The 11,797-nt window shown below is 41.7% G+C and overlaps 1 protein-coding gene across 2 annotated transcripts; it reads right to left on the bottom strand.

Moving 5' to 3' along the window:
* Positions 1 to 2,387: 2,387 nt before the first annotated feature.
* On the bottom strand, positions 2,388 to 11,633 carry timmdc1 (translocase of inner mitochondrial membrane domain containing 1). 2 transcript variants are annotated; one of them, XR_007939415.1, is made up of 9 exons: positions 11,447 to 11,633; positions 10,044 to 10,378; positions 9,030 to 9,195; positions 8,194 to 8,282; positions 6,983 to 7,050; positions 6,533 to 6,611; positions 5,103 to 5,213; positions 4,563 to 4,957; positions 2,388 to 4,370 (listed from the first exon to the last, which is right to left on the bottom strand). XR_007939415.1 is itself a non-coding variant. In XM_051943170.1 (8 exons), exons 2-8 carry the CDS (start codon positions 10,355 to 10,357, stop codon positions 4,819 to 4,821), a joined length of 966 nt encoding a protein of 321 aa, XP_051799130.1. In that variant the 5' UTR covers positions 10,358 to 10,378; positions 11,447 to 11,633; the 3' UTR covers positions 2,941 to 4,818. The 2 variants fall into 2 exon arrangements, 1 of the variants encoding a protein (XP_051799130.1); XM_051943170.1 differs by having other exon boundaries at positions 2,941 to 4,957.
* Between the last annotated feature and the right edge of the window lie 164 nt (positions 11,634 to 11,797).

Below are 11,797 nucleotides of genomic sequence, written 5' to 3'. Positions count from 1 at the left end.
AACAGAGAAACTTAACAATCCAAAGTTGCCTCTGGATGCTCTACGAGAAAGCCTTTGCTGATGACGGGAGGGAACCAAAAAAAAAAAAAAACACTCCCCCTTTAATGGAAGGAAAAAACCTCAGACAGAACCAGGCTCGGGAAGGGAGGCAATCTGCCTTGACCGGTTAGGGTGACAGTGTTTGAACTGTCCAAGCACCTGACAGCTACATGCGACCCATCTCATTAAGACCTGTTTGCTGAGCTTAAAGCAAACTAAAAAGGCAATGTGCAACTAACAGACTAAAACGAGAAAGCCAGCAAAGTGCACTGCATGGAGCATACACACAGTAGGACGTACACTGAGGGCGTGAGCTTTAGGTTCATGGGTGAAGAATTCCCAGCAGACGAGAAAATAAAGTATCCAGTCACATTTTATAAGGCGAGAGCCGTGAATTCTTCTCACATGATAACCATGGGAGGTACTGCATTCACATCGCTGCAGCACATAATTACTGGGTGAGATATTAGGTTTAACTTCTTTAAAGGCTTGGAAAAAGAAGCATTCTAAGCTGCCAGCCCGTGAGAAAAGGAGATTTAGCTAATGTTAAACGCATGACTGCTTGTCTAGTTCATCCATTGCAAAACACGTACCGGTACTTCACATTCTTCTCTGAAGTCATTACCAGTTTGTGTGATTGGTGCTTGCAGTCATCCTCTATGGAAAACGCCTACATCAGGACGCAAACACACTTTGACAAATCAAGGTGTTAGAAGCATGAAATGCAGGTGTGTCTGCTTCATTCCTGCCATCGCTCCGGTTTACACGCTTTATTGGTAAACCAAGCAAAGCTGTGTTTAAATTAGGAGTATTTGATTGTTAAAGTAATCTACAGGTTAAATCCACCCTGACGTATTGACAGGTACTTGTGGAATTGTGTACTGATTCATTTCTTGTGCTTGGTAGACTACAGAGCTAACCTGCTTGTCTTTTTAGTGCTGCAGCCGCTGGTATACTTTAGCTGCAGGTGTGGCAGGTGCAGTCGGAGTTAGCCTGTTGACTTGTGATGATGCCATTTCAGTTTAGCTGTGGCACTTGTGGTTTTCTCTTAGATTTTTTTCCTCCTATGGAGTTTTGATTATCCACTGGTACCATACTCCCTGGGCGTTGTCCTGCTGATTGGTGTGTCACTCTCCTGCAGCAAAACACTTCATCAACGTTTTAACCTCTTTTGTGGAAGTGCTGATCGTGATCTTGATTTTAATAAACTTCATTACTGATGTTCACCTGAATTTCTATCAAAAGATTAGTAAGATGCCACATAATGTTAGTAAGTACCATTGAAAGGTCTCCAAAAGCTTTGTCTGTTGACCAAAAGGCCAGAGTACCAACATACAGTACCCTGAAAAGTGGAGAAGAAAAGATGTTTTCTTCTTTTATTGCTTTTCAACACTGAATCACAGTCAATGTAATTTGGATTTTGGTAAGAATTTTTAAAAAGACTCTTTCATGTCAAAGTGAAAATTGATTTCGAGAGAGACTGTAAATACAACCGTTGTTTGGGTTCTTCACCAGTCAAAGCTTTATGGGAGAGAAACAAAGAGAAAGTCAATGTTGAAAAAAGCTATTAGGTCTCAGCTGAAGTCTGTCAGAAGGCATGTCACTGGAGAAAAGTTCTTTGGTCTGATGACACCAAAATAGAGCTGTTTGGTCATTAGACTACACACCAAACACAGCACATAATCACAGAAAGACACTCACCCATTGTGTACATGGTGGCGGCAGCATCACTGGAAAGCTTGTAAAGGTGAAGGGTAAAATGAATGCAGTAAAGTACAGGGAAATCCTGGAGGACAACCTGATGCAGTCTACAAAAGAACTGCGACTTGGAAGAAGATTTGTGTACCAGGAAGACAACTATAGAATCAAAGAGCCAAAGCTACACTGGAATTATATTGTGTTGGTCTTACAGACCATTCATTCATTCATTTTTGTGTTTCTACATAGTGCTCCTTGGTTATTTACAAAGCGCTAACACCATTTATTGGCCACCTTTAGCAATAGCAGCCTTTGTGTATAATTTCTGTTTCCTGTTCTCGTTGGAACGAGATTTCAGTTGCTTGTCAACACGAGCCTTCAGTTAGCACAAGCTGTTCTTCGTGGTCAAATGTGAAATCCATTAATTCTTCTTCAAACCCGAATCAGTTGTGATTCCCCCACGGGGGCAGTGCCGGTGAGTTTTATTGTCATGTGTTTTTGATGACTATCTTCTAAAGTGAATGAGAGATATATGGAAGAAAACTGATGTACCGTTTGTTAGCAAGCGTCTTAGCTTCCCGCGGTCAATCTGCTCAAAAGTAAAACAATGTCTTTGTTGAATATGGATTCGAATATGATTCAGACAGACATTAGCTAAAATGTGTTTTTATTTCTGTCTAGTTTTACAGCTTCATGTTTTACACAACGTGTGTGGAATAAAAGGAGAGGAGAAAATGAAGATGGGTCGGCATTCCTCCTTTTCGTTGTTCTCCTCGCCAGCTGTTTACACGCACTGGATAGCTGAACACGCAAACGTTTAGTGAGACCAGTACATATATAAAGACAACAAGGTGAATGTTCTGGAGAGGTCATTCAGAGTCCAGTCCTCAATCCAATTAGGAATTTGTTGCTGGACTTGAAAAGAGCTGTTCACTCATAATCTCTGTGCAATCTGACACGTTGAAAAGAAGAACAGGATAAAACTTCAGTGTCCAGATGTGCACTGCAGATAGCTGTAATTGTGGCTAAAAGAACATCTACTCAATGCTGACTTGAAAGGAATAAATCTTTATGCAATCACCTATTTTAACTTTAATAGTTTGAATTACTCAAAAAAGCCATATTCAAAAAATAAATCCTTGTCAAAAAAGCCAAATTACATTGACCACAACTGAATGTTGAAAAGCCATGAAAGGGCAAAACTCACAAGGGGAAGCAAGTACCTTTTTATAGGCCTTTGATTTAGCTCAGCCTTCTACTGATACAATGACATGAAGAATTTGAGTCTTTTCATTTGAAAACTGGTAAGACATAACATGGCAAAGTACAAACAGCCGATGTAAATAACATGGATAGATAAAGAACAAACATGAGTCATTAACAGTGGCTTGGTTAACATAATGTACTAAATGTGTGCTGTCAAAACTACAGCATGATGTCCCAGCATTTCTGGAATTTGAAACCTCTAGTAAATGTAGTTGCAAAAGCTGAAATCAGTGCCAAGAGTCCAAAGTCCTCAAATCCTGATGCTATTTTTGTTCAAAGCCATAGCCGTCTTTCCTCACCGATAAAACACACGATAGCTCTGTGAAACTGGTTCACGACTAAAAATCTACGACTGATTAAAAAAAAAAAGATTTTTAAATTGTTAATCATTTGCCATTTGAAAACCTTTTCAAAAATGCTTGGAAAAGGTGAGAGTCAATACATAACATGGAAACATAAGCTCTGAGTAGCTATGAATACTGTATTATGCCTGTTAGAGGTGTATTCTCATGTCAGATAAAGTTATTAAAATTAACTGCCACATCTACAAGCAACAAACCTGTCAATTAATGAGGGAAACATTTCAGTTACATAAAGTCATCAGTAGAGGGAGCTAAGAGACCATATAAACATTTATTCCCAGCTTGTTGTTTTTCAATTTCATTTTAGGGGCTCTGCAATAGTCTCCCACTATAAGCCGTTTCACAAGATGACAACAGAATTCAGAAGATAGTATCCCCCCCCCCACACACACAAAGATATTTTTACATATTACAAGAATTTTTACAAACTGAATTTGCTGCCAATGCTCGTCTGTTCTTCCATCTCAAAAGGTGCTTAAAAATTGCACAGTATGAATGCATAAGTGCTGTATTGGTCATGTTGGGATGCGACCAGTACACATTCAGCCCAGCTGGTGGTAGTGACAATTTAACTAATTAACGGCCATTGAAACAAAAACAAAAAACAAAAAGAGCTGAAATCAGACCATTGCATGGGAAACCTGCCCCAATCCAAATAGCCCAGAACGTAAATCTATTTTCATAACTCGAAAATGCTGGGACACAGCCACAAAAAGTTAAAGGCAAAATCAGACTCTATAGCAGACTTTCAGTGACAGCCTGGGGTAGCACAGAAATGTAAAACGTGTAGCGGTTTATCAAAAATAGTTTCTGTAACGGCTTTGGAGTGTGTGATGTTACCTGAAGTTATCATCTCAGAGGAATCCTGGCACTCCTGAACACAAACTGGTCAATCTATTGACTGTCCATCTGCACATCAGCAGCCACAGCTGCATCTTGGGCCCCAGCTGTTGCTGTGTCACATCTTGTTTACACCAGGGGCCAAGGCTATGTTTGACCTAGTTGCTGTGAAAAGCCCAGGAGGCAAACAAAAGTAAACCACAGACAACATGCACAGATGATAAAAACACAAGGCATAATCCTCATAAGACTGGACCACTACTGATATGAGCACCACATTAAGTCCAATTTGTTTTATTTTCACAGTTAAATTAAACTTTATTATCGCAGTACCAGCATGATCTTTGTGGAACACACCTTATAGGAAACGACACTTGGAAGACATGTCACATTCCTGCAGCTCATTTCACATCTTCATGAGCGGCTGGCTAAAGTGACTCTAGTAGGTGATGTTCAGCAGTGTCTTGAAATCCTCATGTGAATCAGTTTCCATTCAGAAGATGTGTAGAGTCCCAGGAAAGACAGGATTGATTTATCCTCACATCTCCATGAAGTCTCACCTTCAACGCCCAACAGATATCAGGCAGTACGGCAGCCTCTCTAAACTGCTGTTTCAGTTCTTGCTCACGTCCTCATTCTGTGGTAAACTGAGCAGCTCCTGGATCCTCTGCATGTCCTTATTGGTTTCCTCTGCCTGAGAGCTAACATTCAGATTATCAATCAACTCATCTGTCAGCTGCAGACGGGCCGTCCTACACATTGGAAAGGAGGAGAGTAACGGGTTAACAGAGACACATTAGAACAACAAGGGACTTTCAATTTATTTTCAGGCTTCTTGAACGATCCAACAAAGAAAGTCATGAGGTAATAAAATCTTTGGGAAAAAAAAAAACTTGCCATTCTGCGAGCTTGAGTTCATAGAGTTCTCTGTGTTCTCTCCTCCTCCTTTCTCGGACAGTTTCTCCAGTCAGAGACTGCAAGCCGATGACCAAACCACCAACAGGAATCCTATGAAGGAGTCAGTTTCTATAATTATAAATACTGCATTCATAGTGCATTCACAATATTTGTAGTTGTTTTTCAGAGTAAACACTGTTACAGATAAAGCAGAAGGTGGCTTGACGGGCTTCTGTTCCTGTCGCCCTCCGGAGTCTGAGTTGCCACTACAATGTTGCTTCGATTGTTGCTATTTACATTACAGATCAAACCAAGTTCTTGACAAAAATATCGCATAAAAAGACACCAACTGAGCATTGTAAACATCAGCAGTGTAATATATTCCTTAAACAGTTTCTGTTGTTACATAATCTGTTGTGTAACACAGCTAAGTGCCACATGTCAGCTCTGTCAAAGCGAAACCTGTCCCAGCAGTTATCAAGTCCATTTTCCTCTCAGCAGTCTCCGACAAAGTCTCACCACAACGCCTCTTAAAATCCACCCCACCTTCCAGTCACATGTCTTCTACACGCCCAGTTAAGGGGATGATTCTGGGGCAAGATCTGGAGCGTGATGTGCTTTGCGATTATCTGCCTGCTTTCATTTCACCCCCTCTCTGCCTCAACTGCACCTGGCAGAGCCGGGGCCGGAGCTGTTTGCACACATCAAACGCTCCAGGTGGCTGACCACTCAGCCACAAAGTGAGAGGAGGAGACGCTGCCAGTGGAGAGCCAATAGGAGAACAGACCAGCCAATATGGGGACACGGTGATCACAATCCAAACCAGCGCCTCCATCCTGTTGCACCATCAAACACACCACACCCAGTTTCCACTGTACAATCTGCTTATAGCTCTGTGCACTCAGCTGAATGGTGTCAGACAAACAGGTAAAAAGTGCAAAGACTGAACTGAGGAAAGAGCGCTAAGACAAAGTGAAGCACCAACCAGTCCAGATCAGAGTGTGGTAGATGGAGATGAGAGGCTGGAATAACAGTGATGGTATAAATGGAGAGGGGCAGCTGCTGCCTTGGCCTGCCTCCTTGCTCTACTGCCCAAAACACGGCCCTCTGCGGCGCACATGAGTCCCTCTGGCACCGTGAACAGACTTGGAAGTGGGGTGGGGGTGGGTAGGGGTTCAGCTGGGCGACAGAGGGTTGCTGGGAGGGGCACAGCTGGCTGCCAGAGTGCTCACTGCTCTCAAGCGCACTAGCATCAGTGTGGACACGCACACAAACATGATCGAATGTCTGTAGAAACAAATACACAGCAGTGTGTGACAATGGAGCTAACTGAAAATGTTGGACGAGATGAGCTGTAAAAAGCTGACATGAGCTGTTGGGGTGATCGCTGGAAGTCAACGGATGCTGATGGAGGCAGAAGACAACCTTACCCCAGGACTGCTCCGATGATGGTCCCTGCCACCAGCCCTCTCAGTCCCAGGTTCAGTCTGTACAGGCCGACAGTGACAGCTGCTCACACACACACAGTTTCATCATCAGTCAGAGGTCAGTGTGCTGGAATACGTGCTGTATGTGTTCAAACAATTTGACAAAAAGGTCCTGTCTGCCAGAACCAGACATTTTCTCATGAACAATGAACATTTCAGGAGCTGAACGACTGTCACTGTGACATATCAGAAAGCAGACAGACACGTTTCCAATACAAGACAACAAAGTATATATAAAACTGCAGGCATTCAGCACACAGTAGTAACATAAGTGAATTGTGCAAATGCAGTATGTGTGTATGATACAAATGAAATCAGGTCAATGAAGTCAAATTCAGTCAATTTTCCCCGTCTCAGTTGATGAAAAAGTATGATCAGACCCAAATATCTCACCTCCAGCAACAACATAGTTGCTGACGGCGTCTTTGTCTCGGTACACAGACAGTCCTGTGCTGACAGAACTAGAGAGGAGAAAGAGACGCGTATGAAACAACATGTTTAACAAGATGTGGAGTGGAAATAAAAAGCAAATAAACATCCAAATGTTGCTGCACAGCTCTTAACAGCATTCCAATCAGATGAACAACTTCTCAGAACATTCTTCATAGAGTATACAACAGAACTGAGTACACCCTTGTGCAATATGGCTTCAATGTAAAACTCGTATGAAATTCACCACCTTTAACTGTGCTATTTAGAAGCTGAACAGTAGGGTATTTACTCTGAAGTAAAACTAAGTACTAACAGATTAGATTCATTATGTTAAAAATACAGGCCCCACAGTAGGAATTCAACAAAAGTCAGTTAACCTTTTCTTACTCAGATTCGTCTTAGTTTTTGGACTTTCTAAGTCCAACTATATCGTTGATGAAAAGGCTAAATCATCCTCAGTATGAAGGACACTCATGTTCAACTAATTTCTAGAGATGTTATGCCTTTTTTCAGAAATTTCTTTTAGCTCGTTTTTGCTAGAGAGGTTGCGTTGTCTGCCTTACTTTATTAAAATACTCCAAATGTGTTTAATTGGCTTCAAATCAACAAAACACACCTGGGCAGGTCATAGTTGTCACTTCTTATTCTTATTCTTCACAAACCTTTGTATGAATCTGGAAGTGTGTCAGCCAGTATTTTGACACATCCACAGCATTCATGATGTCATCTGTCCTGCACCTTTAGCACTCATGGAGTCCCTTATTGTCACTCCACCTTCATGCTTTTAGGACAGTGCATTCACTGTGGCAGTCCTGACATGGTTCACATAAATATACCGGGTCTAGTCCGAACAAGCTAAACTTGGCTTCATCTGAAAGAGAATGTGCTCCCCATACTGACCAGGCTTCTTTTCATGTGATACTCGATGGAAAGGATGGATACAAATTTGAAGCACTTGACATTTAAGTCATATTTTACAGAGCTGCACTCACTGCTATTGTATACTACACATCACACACTGTGTCAGCTTGTTCTTAACATTTTTCCAACTCTGAAAAGCAGCAAAACCTCTCCTTTATAAGGGCTTCTCCACATAAAGCATGACTTCCTTACATGTGTGACAAAAACTACTCTATTACAAACCTACTCGCATTCTCCACCTTTTTGCTTACTTGAACAAGGTGACGATGACAGCAACTCTCCAGCTCCACCTCCATCCATATCTCACAAAACCCCGGATGGCTGCGTTATGTGCTGAGCGCTGATAGACACAACGTACCGTGAAATTGAATTAGACAGCTTGATTAAACCCCATTGCTGATTCTCATTATCCACCAACTCAAGTCATGCAAACAAACAAAACACACAAGCATACAAAAAGGCAGTATAAAAAAGCTAAAGGGTGCAACGGATGAATACCACATTTTAAATGTTATTTCATAAGTATGGGGCTATTTAAGTGTCACTGTAACTTTAGATTTAAACAGTAATTCTATTGTTTTTCTGCATATTCCAGTATTAGCATGAGTGTCCGCACAATCATTTGTTTTTCTAATTTTAAAGACAGGATCAGAGAAAAAATGCACGACAATCAGCATCTTTTTTTCAGCGCACTCTGCCATTTTGGTACGCGCTCTGGTGACATCAGCGTCACTCATTTTTCGGGAACCAATCACATCTACCATATAATGGCAGCTGGAATGATGAAATGTTCTCAAGATACTGTCATACAAACAAAGCTTGGCAGTGTGGGAGCATATTTTTGGATGATTCAGTGAAGTGCTTGCAGTGCCGTGACAGCATAAAATGCTATATCGACATATGCTGTAACTTAGGGCTAATGTTGTGGATAAATCATTTGCAACAAATTGCAACACTATTTCATGGGTACTGTATCGAAAATTTAAAGCTAAATGGTCAACTTAGCATTTAACTTTCCATCTTTGTTCAATAAATCATTCTAAAGTCTTCACAGGCACATCAACACTCGGATACAGATTTCACTTACCACCGCTTCCACACGATTCGTGTACATTTCTCCCTGGCTGATTTGGATATACCTCTGCCTGGCGTGACGAGCCGCTGGCAGGCCCCCATAGAAAAGGCCTACAAGGGCACCAAGAACACCGCTGTTTATCACACTGACCAACTCCTCTGGGTATTTCCGCGTTGTGCTACAGGGAGAGAAGCACATTCCATTTGAGAACCAAGGCACTGCATGTATTTGACGTCTTTAAACAGACATGCTACTACATCTAAGGATATGTCACAGTAGAAGCATTCTATTGTATTTAAGCTATTGCAGATTAAATAAATTCCCATCCTTGAATATTATTACACAATTACATGAAGTTGTCATGTCCAATGCACTCAAAGACTGTGCCTTACACTTTCTCAGCTTGTGTTATTAGGGAGTGCAAAATAGATGAAAGAAAAGAAATCGCTGCACTGATTTTTAGTCTTCAATTTCTGTTTGTATGATTTACTAAAAAGATGAGTCCCTCAAAGAGCTCTTGCAGTTGAGAACAAGCAAAGTCTCATTTATTGTTACCCGGCTCACAGGACTATAAATGACGCAGGCTGTAATTAACAGTCATTTCAATGTGCTAGTCATCTTTATGATGCAGTGATTCATTATGTAGTCAGTCAAATATAAAGAGCAGTGGAATTGGCCAATCACAAGTTCCTGAGGCATAACATGTGGCCCTACAATCACATTTAGGACTTTCTGGATGACGCAAGAGGAGTCAGTGAGCTTTGTAGAGCATTAGACATAGAAAAGCAGCTGCTCATTACAAGTGAGAAGGTGGAACTAGACAATGTTTGGCATTTTTGATGACCAAAATAAGATCTATTGATCAACTTGTCAGTTATTCAACCAATGGTTCCACTCTAGATTTGACATCACACTGGTTACAAACAACCCGATAGATGCAGAAAGAGCACAAAGACACACTATTGCTTTCCATTTTAAGCTTTTTAAAGATGATAAAAGAAAACCAACAAACTGAGGAACACTAACTCTCTGTCAAAGAGGTCCTTGATGCGTTCCCATCCCGTGTCTGGGAATTCTGGCTTGCCAATGTTGCTTGGCAGGCTGCTGGGAGACGGAGCGGGTACAGGAGCAGGGCTGGTGGAGGAGGAGGAGAGCATCTGTGCAGGCTGGGCAGCAGCCACATCAGCTGCATGGACCCTGGGGAGCAGGAAGCAGAAGAAAGGAGGCCTGATGCTCTGGGTGAGACCCCGCAGCAGGCCAGTGCTCAGGATGCCCCGGGGGGCTGAATCTGCCTGTCGACTCTGCAGGGCAAAGCTTGTTCTGTTCTGCTCTGGCTGCATCACGCTTCAGCTGGCGTTGGGCTGCAGTAGGGAGGAGGAAACACATGGTCATGGGTTGAGATGTTGCACTCACTGCCTGGAGTTAAGCTCCATCCTCAAAACAAATAGCCTTGAGGCAGACAAAATGCTGGCAGGGCAGCACAGCCTGTCTCGTTCAGCAGCTGTTAAATGCTGCAGCCAGATCAAAACACACTGGGCACTTGGGCTGAACAATTAATTAACTGTAAATGAAAACTGCAATTTAAAACAATGCAATGACTAAATCACAAAAGCTGCAACTTTATAGATAAATATTATGCAGCATGTTTGAACTAACATACAACGGTTATTAAAATTCATGCTGTCGTCATTTCTTCATGGTGTCTCTGCACTGAACTTTCAGTATTATTGGGGACCATTTGAGCAGGATGTGCCAGAGATGTAAATACAAACCCTCACTGTATCCCCACACATTTTTCTCCAAGAATCAAGACTGGTCACTCAATGACCGCTAGACTGCTAATAGCTTTCTTGTGTTGTTGCAAAAATGTATGAAAAGCAACAACGTCATCTCATTTTGCTGCTCGTTGCTTCTTAATGAGAACAACTGTTTATTTTAGATGCATGTCATAATAAAATTAGCTTACTATTTTAGAGTTTATTTGAGACAATTCAAACCTGTGTTTGACATGTTGCAGTTAAGCGTCACAGACAATACTTTAAAGAGACCAGGGGAATGACATGCAGAAAATGGTCCACTCAGATGGGAATAAAACCATCCGTGTATGGACGTTGAGTGTTTTTCTTGCACAGCTGCATTGAGCTTGTTGACTTCTGCTAATCAGTCTAATGCTTACAACTGTGAGCTCAACCTTTGTGGGTGCAGTTAGCTAGGCTAACATCGAAACGCTTTATCCGAAATAAAATACCAAACCACTTTACATTAACACTGTTCAGAAAACGCAATACGAAGGTTAGCTGATAGTAAACTACTCGTCTGTTTATATGACTTCACGTATAAACATATATACCGTCCGATAATGGGAACCTCAATGTTAGCAATTAGCATGCTGTTAGCATCTGTCATATCATAGATAAAAAGCAGTTTACCAGCAGCCGGCAGGAAATTCCTCAACAATGAACCGTTTGTTTTAGGAAGCAGCGATGTCCCAGTCAATACTAAGTCATGTCTGCACTTCTGTTTTTGACATTTGTCCTTCTGTTTTGCGTTTTCTCACCACTGACTTTTTTTTTTAACAAGTCTCTACCAGTGGCTCGACCTTTCACCTCAGACAGGAAGTGCGGCTGCGCAGTTTCAGTTACAACAGCGCCACCTGTCGCTGGAGGACTGAATACGGTTAACTTTACATTATTGCTGTAGTTTGACTAAATACTAAAAACTGCCTCAAATTATTACATCAGACACTCTACAGATTACGAGTAATAGTTCCAAATCTGCCT

Source organism: Acanthochromis polyacanthus, chromosome 22 (genome assembly GCF_021347895.1).
Source record: "Acanthochromis polyacanthus isolate Apoly-LR-REF ecotype Palm Island chromosome 22, KAUST_Apoly_ChrSc, whole genome shotgun sequence".
Taxonomy (NCBI): Eukaryota; Metazoa; Chordata; class Actinopteri; family Pomacentridae; genus Acanthochromis; species Acanthochromis polyacanthus.
Note: the sequence above shows the minus strand (reverse complement) of the source record. Positions and strands in the feature narration are given on the sequence as shown.